General features: G+C 44.7%; 1 protein-coding gene across 4 annotated transcripts in view; it reads left to right on the plus strand.

Moving 5' to 3' along the window:
- Positions 1-17,403, plus strand: part of LOC135055730 (protein MTSS 1-like) — a 303,282-nt gene that overhangs the window by 204,701 nt on the left and 81,178 nt on the right. For all 4 annotated transcript variants that reach the window (XM_063960121.1, XM_063960119.1, XM_063960120.1 and 1 more), the window contains one exon: positions 1,326-1,400. In XM_063960121.1, the coding sequence (XP_063816191.1) occupies positions 1,326-1,400 (75 nt within the window). The remainder of the gene's footprint in view (positions 1-1,325; positions 1,401-17,403) is intronic.

The raw sequence follows: 17,403 nt of genomic DNA on the forward strand, positions 1-17,403 counted from the left end.
ATCCAAAAATATACTGGTAGGTTAAATGGCTCCAAACAAAGTTAACCCGAGTGTGAATGTGTGTGCGTGTACATGGGGTAGGGAATATAGATTGTCAGCTCCACTGGGGCAGGGACTGATGTGAATGGCCAAATATTCTCTGTAAAGCGTTTCGGAATATGTGTGCGCTATATAAATGGTAATGACCATAAATTAATGGAAAAACTTTTTGACTGGTTGATAAAATGTCCAGGCTGACGCATCTTAGGTCCAGGTCCCCACCTCCTCTTTTTTTCCCCAAGCACTGTGCATTGTAATTAATTGCAGACCATGGGGGTAAATGTAATGGGTGTAGTATGTTATGCCGGCGGCAAGCATACCAGCGCCGGAATCCCGACCGCCGGCATACCGACAGCGGGGCGAGCGCAAATGAGCCCCTTGCGGGCACGGTGCTGCGGTATACTGTGTGCCGGGATCCCAACAGCCAGCAACCTAAATACCACCCAATGTAATAGCCTGCAGGCATAGGTTCCGAACTGGTTTTATTTTTGTAAAGATTGCTGCTTTAAAACATCGGGCAGACTCGCACGGAACCCGCCGATGCCTGCAGTTACATTTATCTCTGTACAGTATGTAAAGGCATTGTCTTATATCTATGTTTAGGGTGTAGCAATTATGTCCAAAAGACAAGATGCACATTTTAACATTAATTGCCTGTTTAAAAGAAACTCCAACACACTTAGTGACAGGAACACCACCTGATCCTCTTGCTAGGTGAGGCAAAACCACAAGAACACCACCTCCCAGAACTCCACAATGCCAAACACTTTCAGGATGACGCATCACTAATAATGTTAGCACCAATAGCAAAAGGCTTTCTGTTTTGTATACTATTAAATAGAGGGCACACACCTGACTGCCAAGGTGAGATTGTATACAGCAGAACATTTCAAAGACCTAATGCCCCGTTTGTGCTGCTCATGTGTGATCTCTCTATTTAATGCTGATGCGCATAATACATGTGGCTGTTAATTTGCCATATATTAACACGAGTTCAGTTTAACCAGGCCATAGAATGGCCAACCTCAAAAAAAAGTCCACATCAGTACTCTTCAGCAGTCACAAAATTATCTAATGTTAAGCAGGTACAGTATTAAAACAATTAAGTCCAAACATAGACTATTCTAAGAAACTGGTAGCAGATATGTACTGTATAACCTCTTTCGAAGAAAAAAAAAAATGATATATATAAACATAGAAGGATTTAAAAAAAAGATTGGTATTGTGTTTTGTACATTATGAACTATCTTATTCCTGTCTTCTTACTGTTCTATATCTGCTTTCAGAGTACAAGAAGGCCCGGGCTGAGATAAAGAAGAAGTCCTCTGACACAATAAAGTTACAAAAGAAAGTGAAGAAAGGTAATTGCTATTGTGTATCATTTTCAGCTAAAAATCTTGCAATCTCCATACTGTAATGTACAGATGTGTCCTCATACAACTTGCCTCAATGCGCCGTGCACCAGGAGATGCCAGGTGCGACTGAACCGGCAGTTCCCATGCAACTATGCTAACGTTGGGTGTCTATTTGCAGAAAATGCATCTTATTCGCATTGCTATGTGAACAAGTCACACAAGCGGACTCTGCTGATGAAAATTATATGTGGCGTGCCTATATTCTGTATGCTCCTACGCGGTATCTACATACGAAGTGCTATGTTACAGTGTCTTCCAGCAAAAGACTGTAACGTAGCATTTCCTGTGCAGACAGAGCAGCAGTTGCACACAGAATATAGGTATATCCATGCGAATAAGATGCATTTTTGTGGGAAAAAATGCACAAAAAGATGCCGGGGTTAGTAACACGCTTACAACTAGGTGCGACTAGAAGGGCTGTTTAACATGACTGCAGCAACGATGTAGGAGGACACTTCTTTCACTGCTATCCACTGCTCTATCTTTCTCTGACGTCCTAGTGGATGCTGGGAACTCCGTAAGGACCATGGGGAATAGTGGCTCCGCAGGAGACTGGGCACAAAAGTAAACTTTAGGACTACCTGGTGTGCACTGGCTCCTCCCCCTATGACCCTCCTCCAAGCCTCAGTTAGGTTTTTGTGCCCGGCCGAGAAGGGTGCACACTAGGGGCTCTCTTGAGCTTCTTAGTGAAAGTTTAGTTTTAGGTTTTTTATTTTCAGTGAGACCTGCTGGCAACAGGCTCACTGCATCGAGGGACTAAGGGGAGAAGAAGCGAACCTGCCTGCTTGCAGCCAGCTTGGGCTTCTTAGGCTACTGGACACCATTAGCTCCAGAGGGACCGAACACAGGCCCAGCCTCGGAGTCCGGTCCCAGAGCCGCGCCGCCGGCCCCCTTACAGAGCCAGAAGCAAGAAGAGGTCCGGAAAAATCGGCGGCAGAAGACATCAGTCTTCAACAAGGTAGTGCACAGCACTGCAGCTGTGCGCCATTGTTACTCAGGCACACTTCACACTTCGGTCACTGAGGGTGCAGGGCGCTAGGGGGGGGCGCCCTGAGCAGCAATGTAAACACCTTGGCTGGCGAAAATACACCACATATAACCCCCAGGGCTATATGGATGTATTTTAACCCCTGCCAGAACTCACCAAAAAGCGGGAGAAAAGGCCGCCGAGAAGGGGGCGGAGCCTATCTCCTCAGCACACGGGCGCCATTTTCCATCACAGCTCGGCTGGAAGGACGTCTCCCTGACTCTCCCCTGCAGTCCTGCACTACAGAAAAGGGTAAAAAAGAGAGGGGGGCACTAATTTGGCGCAGTTCTAATAATAACAGCAGCTATAAAGGGAAAAGCACGTTTTATAGTGGTATTCCTGTCTATATATAGCGCTCTGGTGTGTGCTGGCATACTCTCCCTCTGTCTCCCCAAAGGGCTAGTGGGGTCCTGTCCTCTATCAGAGCATTCCCTGTGTGTGTGCGGTGTGTCGGTACGATTGTGTCGACATGTTTGAGGAGGAAAATGAGATGGAGGCGGAGCAATTGCCTATTATAGAGTTGTCACCCCCTAGGGAGTCGACACCTGAGTGGCTGAGCTTATGGAAGGAATTTCGTGACAGTGTCAGTTCTTTACGAAAGACAGTTGACGACATGAGACAGCTGGCTACTCAGCTTGTGCCTGTCCAGGGGTCTCAAACGCCATCAGGGGCTTTAAAACGCCCGTTACCTCAAATGGCAGACACAGACACGGATACTGACTCCAGTGTCGATGATGAGGAGACAAACGTGACTTCCAGTAGGGCCACACGTTACATGATTGAAGCAATGAAAAATGTATTGCATATCTCTGATAATACAAGTACCACTAAAAAGGGTATTATGTTTGGTGAGAAAAAACTGCCTGTAGTTTTTCCTGTATCCGAGGAATTAAATGAAGTGTGTGATGAGGCGTGGGTTTCCCCCGATAAAAAACTGATAATTCCTAAAAGGTTATTGGCATCATACCCTTTCCCGCCAGAGGATAGGGCACGTTGGGAAACACCCCCTAGGGTGGATAAAGCGCTCACACGCTTGTCTAAACAGGTAGCACTACCCTCTCCTGATACGGCCGCCCTAAAGGAACCTGCCGATAGAAAGCAGGAGAATATCCTAAAATGTATATACACTCACACGGGTGTTATACTGCGACCAGCAATCGCCTCAGCCTGGATGTGCAGTGCGGGCGTGGCGTGGTCGGATTCCCTGACTGAAAATATTGATACCCTGGATAGGGACAGTATATTACTGACTATAGAGCATTTGAAAGATGCATTTTTATATATGCGTGATGCACAGAGGGATATTTGCCGACTGGCATCAAGAGTTAGCGCGCTGTCCATTTCTGCAAGAAGAGGTTTATGGACGCTGCAGTGGTCAGGTGATGCGGATTCTAAAAGGCACATGGAAGTATTGCCTTATAAGGGGGAGGAGTTATTTGGGGTAGGTCTATCAGACCTGGTAGCCACGGCAACTGCTGGAAAATCCACATTTTTACCCCAGGTAGCTTCTCAACCTAAGAAGACGCCGTATTATCAGGCGCAGTCCTTTCGGCCCCATAAGGGCAAGCGGGCAAAAGGCGCCTCATTTCTGCCCCGTGGCAGAGGGAGAGGAAAAAGGCTGCAGCAAACAGCCAGTTCCCAGGAACAAAAGCCCTCTCCCGCCTCCGCAAAGTCCTCAGCATGACGCTGGGGCTTTACAAGCGGACTCAGGCACGTTGGGGGCCCGTCTCAAGAAGTTCAGTGCGCAGTGGGCCCACTCGCAAGTGGACCCCTGGATCCTTCAGGTGGTATCTCAGGGGTACAAATTGGAATTCGAGACGTCTCCCCCTCGCCGTTTCCTAAAGTCTGCTTTACCGACGTCTCCCTCAGACAGGGAGGCAGTATTGCAAGCCATTCACAAGCTGTATTCCCAGCAGGTGATAATCAAGGTACCCCTCCTGCAACATGGAAAGGGGTACTATTCCACACTATTTGTGGTACCGAAGCCGGACGGCTCGGTGAGACCAATTTTAAATCTAAAATCCTTGAACACTTACATACAAAGGTTCAAATTCAAGATGGAGTCACTCAGAGCAGTGATTGCAAACCTGGAAGAAGGGGACTATATGGTCTCTCTGGACATCAAAGATGCTTACCTACATGTCCCAATTTACCCTTCTCACCAAGGGTACCTCAGGTTTTTGGTACAGAACTGTCACTATCAGTTTCAGACGCTGCCGTTTGGATTGTCCACGGCACCCCGGGTCTTTACCAAGGTAATGGCCGAAATGATGATACTCCTTCGAAAGAAGGGAGTTTTAGTTATCCCTTACTTGGATAAGGGCAAGATCCAGGGAACAGTTGGAAGTCGGGGTAGCACTATCTCAGATAGTGCTGCGGCAGCACGGTTGGATTCTCAATATTCCAAAATCGCAGCTGATCCCGACGACACGCCTTCTATTCCTAGGGATGATCCTGGACACAGTCCAGAAAAAGGTGTTTCTCCCGGAGGAGAAAGCCAGGGAGTTATCCGAGCTAGTCAGAAATCTCCTAAAACCAGGCCAAGTCTCAGTGCATCAATGCACAAGGGTCCTGGGAAAGATGGTGGCTTCTTACGAAGCAATCCCATTCGGCAGATTCCACGCAAGAACCTTCCAGTGGGATCTGCTAGACAAATGGTCCGGGTCGCATCTTCAGATGCATCAGCGGATAATCTTGTCACCAAGGACAAGGGTGTCTCTCCTGTGGTGGTTGCAGAGTACTCATCTTCTAGAGGGCCGCAGATTCGGCATTCAGGACTGGGTCCGGGTGACCACGGATGCCAGCCTGAGAGGCTTGGGAGCAGTCACACAGGGAAGACATTTCCAGGGCTTGTGGTCAAGCCTGGAGAAATCACTTCACATAAATATCCTGGAGCTAAGGGCCATCTACAATGCTCTAAGCCTAGCAAGACCTCTGCTTCAAGGTCAGCCGGTGCTGATCCAGTCAGACAACATCACGGCAGTCGCCCACGTAAACAGACAGGGCGGCACAAGAAGCAGGAGGGCAATGGCAGAAGCTGCAAGGATTCTTCGCTGGGCGGAAAATCATGTGATAGCACTGTCAGCAGTGTTCATTCCGTGAGTTGACAACTGGGAAGCAGACTTCCTCAGCAGTCACGACCTCCACCCGGGAGAGTGGGGACTTCACCCAGAAGTCTTCCACATGATTGTGAACCGTTGGGAAAAACCAAAGGTGGACATGATGGCGTCCCGCCTCAACAAAAAACTAGACAGGTATTGCGCCAGGTCAAGGGACCCTCAGGCAATAGCTGTGGACGCTCTGGTAACACCGTGGGTGTACCAGTCAGTGTACGTGTTCCCTCCTCTGCCTCTCATACCCAAGGTACTGAGAATCATAAGAAGGAGAGGAGTAAGGACTATACTCGTGGCTCCGGATTGGCCAAGAAGGACTTGGTACCCGGAACTTCAAGAGATGCTCACAGAGGACCCGTGGCCTCTACCTCTAAGAAGGGATCTGCTCCAGCAGGGACCCTGTCTGTTCCAAGACTTACCGCGGCTGCGTTTGACGGCATGGCGGTTGAACGCCGGATCCTGAAGGAAAAAGGCATTCCGGATGAAGTCATCCCTACCCTGATCAAAGCCAGGAAGGATGTAACCGCACAACATTATCACCGTATTTGGCGTAAATAGGTTGCGTGGTGCGAGGCCAGGAAGGCCCCTACAGAGGAATTTTAACTGGGTCGGTTCCTGCATTTCCTGCAAACAGGACTGTCTATGGGCATAAAATTAGGGTCCATTAAGGTTCAAATTTCGGCCCTGTCGATTTTCTTCCAGAAAGAACTGGCTTCAGTTCCTGAAGTTCAGACGTTTGTCAAGGGGGTACTGCATATACAGCCTCCTTTTGTGCCTCCAGTGGCACCTTGGGATCTCAATGTAGTTTTGGGGTTCCTAAAATCACATTGGTTTGATCCACTCACCACTGTGGACTTAAAATATCTCACATGGAAAGTGGTAATGCTGTTGGCCCTGGCTTCAGCCAGGCGTGTCTCAGAATTGGCGGCTTTATCCTATAAAAGCCCTTACCTAATTTTTCATACGGACAGGGCAGAATTGAGGACTCGTCCTCAATTTCTCCCTAAGGTGGTTTCAGCGTTTCACCTGAACCAGCCTATTGTGGTACCTGCGGCTACTAGGGACTTGGAGGACTCCAAGTTGCTGGACGTAGTCAGGGCCCTGAAAATATGTTTCCAGGACGGCTGGAGTCAGGAAATCTGACTCGCTGTTTATCCTGTATGCACCCAACAAGCTGGGTGCTCCTGCTTCTAAGCAGACTATTGCTCGTTGGATTTGTAGTACAATTCAGCTTGCACATTCTGTGGCAGGCCTGCCACAGCCAAAATCTGTAAAAGCCCATTCCACAAGGAAGGTGGGCTCATCTTGGGCGGCTGCCCGAGGGGTCTCGGCGTTACAACTTTGCCGAGCAGCTACTTGGTCAGGGGCAAACACGTTTGCTAAATTCTACAAATTTGATACCCTGGCTGAGGAGGACCTGGAGTTCTCTCATTCGGTGCTGCAGAGTCATCCGCACTCTCCCGCCCGTTTGGGAGCTTTGGTATAATCCCCATGGTCCTTACGGAGTTCCCAGCATCCACTAGGACGTCAGAGAAAATAAGAATTTACTTACAGATAATTCTATTTCTCGTACTCCGTAGTGGATGCTGGGCGCCCATCCCAAGTGCGGATTGTCTGCAATACTTGTACATAGTTATTGTTACAAAAATCGGGTTATTATTGTTGTGAGCCATCTTTCCAGAGGCTCCTCTCTGTTGTCATGCTGTTAACTGGGTTCAGATCACAGGTTATACGGTGTGATTGGTGTGGCTGGTATGAGTCTTACCCGGGATTCAAAATCCTTCCTTATTGTGTACGCTCGTCCGGGCACAGTAGCCTAACTGAGGCTTGGAGGAGGGTCATAGGGGGAGGAGCCAGTGCACACCAGGTAGTCCTAAAGCTTTACTTTTGTGCCCAGTCTCCTGCGGAGCCGCTATTCCCCATGGTCCTTACGGAGTTCCCAGCATCCACTACGGACTACGAGAAATAGAATTATCGGTAAGTAAATTCTTATTTTCTGCTGCCCGTAAACTATTTTCTGGTTCAGTAAACTCCGAAGGTGTGAAGATTGCCAGTTTGTGTAGCGACAAATTGTCTCTGTAAATCCCAGAGATTGGGCACACTTACATATGTGCATTTTTTTTATATTTTCCGAACACCACAACCTGCAACTGCGGAGCTGGAAATGGGATGATCTGTAGTGTTCTAACATAGGTACGGTACAGTATTGGCAGAATTGTGAACAGATGCACAGCATAGAAATGCAGATAATATGTAAAATAATGTGCAAATACATGATTAGTCAGCAGCTCTACATAACCTCTTCCAATTGGCTGATGGTGACTTAATCCCTGAAATTGATGGGTAACGTTTTCATTGCATATGCATATTTTATGGTATTTTTGTTTAAAATTTTGATATGCGTGTCTCTGTTCTTTAGCACTGTTTTGTTCTGTTTTATTTTTCTTCTCATACAAAAGATGTTGAGCCTTATTTAAATTTTAATAGCGGGTTTTATTTTGCAAGCAAAACAAATGGTTAAAATATGTGTATGTGAGATAAACTGAGCACATGTGCCCACAATTATTACCCTAACAATAGTGACATGTATACCTCTTTTACACCTTGCCTGGTCAACCCGGTAAACTGCACCAATAAACCGGGTCGATTTACCTGGCAATCCTACCCGGGTTTCAACCAGAGTTGAACACTGGTAGAACCCGTGTTTAGGGGCAGTGTAAACCGATAACCCGGGACCCGTTTACAGCAATAGGAGAGACCATGCTTCCCAACTGCAGCGGGAGAGGACACGCAGATTCGGTGCTGTGGTGAAGGTGAATGGACGCTGCGCTCATGAGTGCATCGTCCATTCACTGCACAGACGGAGGCTGGTGGCAGCCCAGCAGCAGCAGCTTCCAAGGTGCTGAGCTTGCTCTGAGAGTAATGCACAAGCGTCCGGGTGTCATGATCTACGGATTTTCCGGTGCTTGGAGATTGTCATCTCCAAGCGCCGACCTTAAAGACACTGCATCCGTGTGCAGTGTGAACGGTGCCGACCCAGGAATATCCCGGCTCAGCACCGCAGTGTAATCAGGGTAAATCTCTGCTCCGACTCGGATTGGAACGGTGTTCCAAATCCTGGGACAGATCAGGAATTTGGTGTAAAAGGGTATTAGATTGCTATATTTACTTTACCTTCGTTTTAGTATAAATTACGTAAAGAAATCATGCCGTTTTAAATTTTAATATGGGATAAAGTAAAGCACTTTAACATATCTTGTTTTCTTTACCTTTTGACTATAATCCGTTTTTATATGTGCTTTCTGGGCAATTCAAGAGCAACATCTGGTGACCCATCTTTTAAAACAAACCACCCCAAAAAAAAACCTGAATTCTCTTCTATCTTTAAACAGCAGTCATCAGTTCATAGCTGAAATGCACACACACACACACACGCTAATTATTATTGGCTGTTATTGTGTGTATATATATATATATATATATATATATATATATATATATATATATATATATATATGATTTAAAGGATCGACTGAAGGTTAAAGGTGACTTTCTCTCTACAAATCAGTCCACTTACTATAACAAACTGCAGTTGTCGTTCTCTCACATTTATACCACTTTCACATAGCCAAAATTACCCAGCATATTGCCAGGTCAACCCAAGTCGAGGTGCAGTGTAAAAGGGGTATGTTACCATAAAGCAGGGTTATTCCCGGTTTGAAGTTCAGTATGAATTGGTTTGCGGGTTGATGGGACCTGTTCACACTATAGGGAGAGGCGGTGCTTGGAGATGATCTGATCTCCGGCCACCACCTCAACACACGTCACCTCTGACGTCACCAACCCGGCAATATGCAGGGTTGGTGCCGCCAATCTGAAAGGGGTCTCAAGCGGGTGGCACCCAGGAAGGAGCCGTGCAGAAGTCCCGGGTGTGACCCGCTATTGCGATGGGTAAGGGATATAACTTGATAGCTGTACAGCAGCTGCTTGTGGTCTGTCAATATGATAATATTGATACAACCACACCAAGTTAAAAGCAGATTGCTACAATAAGCGTCTATGATGTCACAGACATCTCTAAAACTGCCCCTAAATGGAGTATGCTTATAGACAAAAACTTACCTGTTGGAGCTGTAGGGTTTCTTTATGAAATACTTTTTAAACACCCATATATACATATATTTATATATACATATACACACTATGTGGACAAAAGTATTCGGGTGCCAGGCTTGGCTCAGCCTGCTGGGGTCGCCCCCCAAAATTCTTTGAATAAAGCTTCCGGATGGCTGCATTAGAGACTAATTGGATAGCCCTGGGAGTTCAATTAGCAATCAGTAAATTATTGCGGTTAATTTAATTCCCTTCATAGTATAAGTGCAGAATAACAAGAGCATAATATGAAAGTTGTACGTTTAATCATTAAGATAAATTAAATTCCAAGCAAATTAATAGACTAATATAGAATTCAAAGTCCAAATCATTGATTAGTGTTAAAATGAAAATTACCACTGGAAATAACAAGTTACCGAATGCAAAGGTATGCTATATATAGCTTTCATTGATATAAATGTAACTATGCTTGAGTTAATATACATTTTTACTACTGTATATTTCCTTTCATTTATGTTGAAAGCAGGACCTACTAATACAGATCTCAATGAACTATAATTCACATTTATGTCTCAAAGTGAAACTTCCTGCTTTTAGTACATGCTTAGATTAATAGAGTTGTTTTTTGGGGAAGGAAGTCTGACAGAGGAAATAGGAAAGGCAGGAAATTCTGGGCCTTTCAGAGACCTCTATAGGGATAGAAAAAAAATGTATGTAAAGAGATTTCATTTGTGTATTGAAGGTGAACATTTTAAAGTGTGTAATCAATGCACGTCTTCAAGTGAACAACACGTAAGCCTGTATTTTAAAAGCATGCATATATATGTGTGTGTGTGTGTGTGTGTGTATGTATGTGTATATGTATGTATATATATATATATATATATATATGTACACCCAAAGACGGCACTCACTGGTCTCACAAAGAAATACTGGACAATGTCCTCTTATCAACGTTTCGGGTTTATTTCAACCCGTCATCAGGATACACATAACAATTAACAAGTGACATAGACATACCTTAAATACCCCTCCATGAAGCCAAACGAGCGCGCCAATCTCAAATCCCAGCCGTCTAATCAGTGTGTCACATCCCTTTCCGGAAGTCTTAATACGTGAACAAAGCGCGCCCGGTTGCCCTAGCAACTCGTCAACAACTCCCGGGCTATCAGCTATGACACGCACCAATAGCGGTGCCTGCCAGCCATCGCTTTACTCTTTGATAAGAGGACGTTGTCCAGTATTTCTTTGTGAGACCAGTGAGTGCCGTCTTTGGGTGTACCTACATGCTTTCTGTCGACGCAGCACCTTGGCAAGCTACACATGCGGGACAGACGTGAGTGCCGACCTTTGGAATTTGTTATATATATATATATATGTATATGTGTGTGTGTGTGTATTTTATAGATTTATTAGACAATTTTTGTTGGTACCCTTTTTGAAAAAAATAACTCAAAGTTTGCTCTTAAATATCTTGGAGTGGACAACAGTAATTGAATTGGCATCAATCATTGTTTGTTCCATATTTAATAGAAATCAGACTTTGTATTTGTTCATCTCTTTCCAATTCGTTAGAATTCAGATAAGGGCTTATGAAAGGCCACTTCATAATAGTCCAATATTTGTTCTTATCCATTTTGGGTTCTGTAAGCTGTGTGGTTGTTCAGGGGCAAACGCGGGCCTCACTGGGGAGTTGGGGATGGTTCTATACACATGCACACGTGTGTGTATGTATATGTTTGTGTATATGTATGTATATATATATAGATATATATAGATATAGATATAGATAGATATAGATAGATATAGATAGATATAGATAGATAGATAGATATCTATATATATATATATATATATATATATATATATAGATATATATAGATATAGATATATATATATATAGATATATATATATATATATAGATATATATATATAGATAGATAGATATCCAGTCAAAAGTTTGGACACACCTTCTCATTCAATGGTTTTTATTTATTTTAATTATCTTCTACATTGTAGATTAATACTGAAGACATCAAAACTATGAAAGAACACACATGGAATTATGTAGTAAACAAAAAAGTGTAAAATCAAAATATCTGTTATGTTTTAGATTCGTCAAAGTAGCCCCCATTTGCTTTGATGACAACTTTGCACACTCTTGGCATTCTCTCAATCAGCCTCATGAGGTAGACTCCTGGAATGGTTTTCCAACAGTCTTGAAGGAGTTCCCAGAGGTGCTGAGCTTTTGTTGGCTGCTTTTCCTTCACTCTGCGGTTCAACTCATCCCAAACCATCTCAATTGGGTTTAGGTCGGGTGATTGTGGCGGCCAGGTCATCTGACGCAGCACTCCATCACTTTCCTTCTTGGTCAAGTAGCCCATACATAGCTTGGAGGTGTGTTTGGGGGCATTGTCTTGTTGAAAAACAAATGATGTTCCCAGTAAGCGCAAACCAGATGGTATGGCATGGCGCTGCAGAATGCTGTGGTAGCCATGCTGGTTAAGTGTGCCTTGCATTTTGAAAAAATAAACAAAAGATTTCAGCTGATCAGGGAGCTGGTGGTGGGGGGGGGGGAGTTCTGGGTAACCAGAACAGCCCCCTTCCCCCCCCCCCCTCCCCCCCATGTGCGCTACTGCTATTGAAGGATCCATGAGCTGTGGCTAAAACAGAGCTTTCTGACACTGGTCAATTGGTCATTCTGGTATATTTCACTCCAGATTGCCTTGATGGTCTTGAGATTTCATTGTGTCCTGCACAAATTCAAGGCACCCTATGCTAGATGCAGCTAAGCAGCCCCAAAACATTACCAATTGAAAGCATACATTTTTCATCTATGAACATAGAGCTGATGTAACTTGCCAAAAAGCTCCAATTTTGACTCATCTGTGCAAAGGATATTCTCCCAGAAGCATTGTCAATATGGTTTGGATACTGGATGCTGGCGGTCTGAATACAGACACTGGCATCCCGACTGCCAAAATCCCGACAGATGTCAGCAACTAACCCTAACTTCTCACAGTCTAACCCTAACTTTCCCCGGCATACGTATATTTGGGATTCTGACAGCTGTCGGGATTCCTGCGCCAGTCTTCTGGTCCATTTACCTTGTATGTTTTAGTGAATATAGAGAAGGAACACTGTTTTTGAGTCAAAAAGTTGTTTTGTTTTAGTTTCTATCAAAAAGACAATAAAAGGATCAAAAGAAATTATTTGATCTTAAATATTCCAGTAATCATGTTTTCTGTATAGTTTGTAAAACCTACTTTAGGCCTATTACCCACCGCAAACTGCAAAACATGAGTATGGACACAGAAATGAATGGTTATTTATTTTTACATGAAATAGATGTCAGTATTACTGCTTCTCTTATGTTTCATTAAAAGTTTTGTATCTCTTACAACAGTTAAAGTACACAGATTGTCACTGATTAGCAGCAGCTGAGTTATATTGATACAGATCCCTGTGGAATCATTCTAAAATTAGATTTGTATTTTCATTGAGCACTGGCAGTCCTCCAACTTATTTTTATTTTATTTTTTTACATGTTTTGGCATAACTTGCACTTATACATTTAAATGGTGCAACATTTAAATACCAGTGTTTAACGGTCACTATGTAAATGACTGCTGATCAGTAATGGGTTCCACCTACCTTTTAAGAGGGATCACTGTTCAAAAACGTATTAAATTCTATATATGTTATGGTGCTAAATCCAAATTATTGTAAGGTAGTAATACTGAAGCCTTGTCACAGTTAATATCAATGCATGATTCTGCAGTTTCCCCACTGGTTTCCATGGCAGCGAAATGCCACTTGACAGGTATTGAAGAAAACTGAATACCAGTCTTTTACAGGCCTCACTGGTGGTTAAGAGACGTACCACTAATCCTGATTTAAGTCGTCTTAAATGTTTCTATCACTAGCTCAGCATGATCACTGATTTGACTGGTGCTCCTCCGTTTTTATTTCTTTGGCTAGCAAGTGTATGTTTCCAAAGCCATCCTGAGGAATTACTTCATGGGCTCTCTCCTGAAAGAGATTTTTGTCACAGAGTTGGATTTTTCTTGGCAACACTGTGCTGGCCAATTCCTGAATACAAAGATGTTCTTCAGACTATACATAAAGATGAATGTGTTTTTCACTGGAAGAAAAATCCCTTTAGCAACCACCCAGTTTGTGTTAGAAAACACATCTCTAAAAAACCACATTGTTAACTCTACAGCTTTTCCTATGCGGGTTTCCATTTGCATGAATATATGGCTTGTTAATTTACTTTGCGTTCTACTCCACCACAAGGCATTTTCCTACCCAAGTCTCCTACACATACTCCAGGTGACTGTAGAGTACTGCTATGCTGAATGAGATCACCATCATTCTTAGTCACTGCTTTCCCTCTAGCGAAGGTCGTAGAATGTGTGAAGATTTTTTTTTTTTTACATTTGCATAAAATATAGCTTTGTCATATAATGTGACATCTGCAATTTATTTAATAGACGACCTTTTAAAAAGTATTCACTATAATGCAGTTATGTTTAAATTGCCCCCATTGGGCACGATTCAATTCTGAGAGCGTTGAATAGCGCTGGGAATTAGCTCCCGGTGCTATTCAATACAGCCCAATGTAAGTCGGAGAATGCCCGTTCCCCCGGACTAAACAGGATGTTTTGTCGGGAGAACCGGCATTCTCTGAGTTAAGTGCCCGGCATGATGCGGTTTCCACCATACTAAGGGACGAATTCAGCATCACGCCTGCACTTCTGTCTGATTTCTGCTCGCACCCCTCCAGGGGTGTGAGAAGAAATCCCGTCGTTGGGTGTCACAGGGAGTGCTGTATTGAATGGCCTGGCAGCTAATTCCCAGTGCTATTCAACTCAATCAGAATTGAATTGTGCCCATTGAGTATAAGGTCAATTATGTAAAAAAAATTCTAATTATAAAATTAACATACTGTATGTAAATGTTCTTGCTTGGCAATAGAAAATACCCTGTTTGTTTTTATTTTTTTTATTATTATTATTATTTGGGGGAGGGGAATAATATATCTACAAAAGGCCTCAGATATAAATTTGGGGTTGTCGATGATATTTTACCTCTTCAGAATCTCGAAAAATGGGTAGACAACTACCCACCTCGGCCACAATGGGTTAAGCACTGTCTACCTAATGCATGTTGACCATGTGGTGTCGACCTATTGACTGTCTGTACATTGGAACCTGGCTGTCACTTGCCGTAAGCAAAGTACTGGAAACCATTCAGTGGTGTCAAATAGTTGTTTTTTTATAACTTTTTAAATGATGGAAAAGTGATAGCCAGCAAGTGCATTTCGGTAAATAAGGCTTCTATTTCGGAGGGGATACGGTCATTAGGTCGACAGGCATTAGGCCGACATGGTCACTAGGACGACATGAGTTTTTCACATTTTATTTTCTTATAACTTTTTCATACTTTATGATCCACGTGGACAACAATTGGGACCGGTAACCTGTGCTGAGCGCAGCAGTAGCGGATTGAGGCACCTTGCCCGAAGCGTGGCGAGCCATGTGAGGGGACACTGTGCACTAATTAGTGTTCTCCGTCACTTTGCGAAGAAAACAACACCAAAAAATAAGATTTTACTCACCGGTAAATTTATTTCTCGTAGTCCGTAGTGGATGCTGGGACTCCGTAAGGACCATGGGGATTAGCGGCTCCGCAGGAGACTGGGCACAACTAAAGAAAGCTTTAGGACTACCTGGTGTGCACTGGCTCCTCCCACTAAGACCCTCCTCCAGACCTCAGTAAGGATACTGTGCCCGGAAGAGCTGACACAATAAGGAAGGATTTTGAATCCCGGGTAAGACTCATACCAGCCACACCAATCACACCGTATAACTCGTGATGCTATACCCAGTTAACAGTATGAAATATAACTGAGCCTCTCAACAGATGGCTCAACAATAACCCTTTAGTTAGGCAATAACTATAAACAAGTATTGCAGACAATCCGCACTTGGGATGGGCGCCCAGCATCCACTACGGACTACGAGAAATAGATTTACTGGTGAGTAAAATCTTATTTTCTCTGACGTCCTAAGTGGATGCTGGGACTCCGTAAGGACCATGGGGATTATACCAAAGCTCCCAAACGGGCGGGAGAGTGCGGATGACTCTGCAGCACCGAATGAGCAAACTCTAGGTCCTCCTCAGCCAGGGTATCAAACTTGTAGACTGTTGCAAAAATGTTTGAACCCGACCAAGTAACAGCTCGGTAAAGCCGAGACCCCTCGGGCAGCCGCCCAAGAAGAGCCCACTTTCCTCGTGGAATGGGCTTTTACAGATTTAGGGTGCGGCAGTCCAGCCGCAGCATGTGCAAGTTGAATCGTGCTACAGATCCAGCGAGCAATAGTCTGCTTAGAAGCAGGAGCACCCAGCTTGTTGGGTGCATACAGGATAAATAGCGAGTCAGTTTTCCTGACTCCAGCCATCCTGGAAACATATACTTTTCAGGGCCCTGACTACGTCCAGTAACTTGGAATCCTCCAAGTCCCAAGTAGCCGCAGGCACCACAATAGGTTGGTTCACATGAAAAACTGATACCACCTTAGGAAGGAATTGGGAACGAGTCCTCAATTCCGCCTTATCCATATAAAATACAGATAAGGGCTTTTGTATGACAAAGCCGCCAATTCTGATACACGCCTGGCCAACGCCACGGCCCACAGCAAGACCACTTTCCACATGAGGTATTGTAGCTCCACGGATTTAAGTGGCTCCACCCAATGCGACTTCAGGAAATCCAACACCACGTTGAGATCCCACGCTGCCACTTGAGGCACAAACGGGGGCTGACTATGCAGCACTCCCTTAACAAAAGTCCGAACTTCAGGCAGTGAAGCCAGTTCTATTTTGGAAGAAAATCAATAGAGCCGAAATCTGGACCTTCATGGAACCCAATGGCCCATAGTCACCTCTGACTGTAGGAAGTGCAGAAATCGACCTAGCTGAAATTACTCCTTTGGGGCCTTCCTGGCCTCACAGCACGCAACATATTTCCACCATATGCGGTGATAATGGTTTGCGTTCACTTCTTTCCTAGCTTTAAATAGCGTAGGGATAACTTCCTCCGGAATGCCCTTTTCCTTCAGGATCCGGCGTTCAACCGCCATGCCGTCAAACGCAGCCGCGGTACGTCTTGGAACAGACAGGCCCCCTGCTGCAGCAGGTCCTGTCTGAGCGGCAGAGGCCATGGGTACTCTGAGATCATTTCTTGGAGTTCCGGTTACCAAGCTCTTCTTGGCCAACCCGGAACAATGAGTATAGTTCTTACTCCTCTCCTTCTTATTATTCTCATTACCCTGGGTAAGAGAGGCAGAGAATGGAACACATACACCGACTGGTACACCCACGGTGTTACCAGAGCGTCCACAGCTATCGCCTGAGGGTCCCTTGACCTGGCGCAATATCGTTGTAGCTTTTTGTTGAGGCGGGACGCCATCATGTCCACCTGTGGCCTTTCCCAACGGTGTACAATCATTTGGAAAACTTCTGGATGAAGTCCCCACTCTCCCGGGTGGAGGTCGTGTCTTCTGAGAAAGTCTGCTTCTCAGTTGTCCACTCCGGGAATGAACAATGCTGACAGTGCTAACACATGATTTTCCGCCCATCGGAGAATCCTTGTGGCTTCTGCCATCGCCGTCCTGCTTCTTGTGCCGC

This window comes from Pseudophryne corroboree, chromosome 3 (assembly GCF_028390025.1).
Source record: "Pseudophryne corroboree isolate aPseCor3 chromosome 3, aPseCor3.hap2, whole genome shotgun sequence".
NCBI lineage: Eukaryota > Metazoa > Chordata > Amphibia > Anura > Myobatrachidae > Pseudophryne > Pseudophryne corroboree.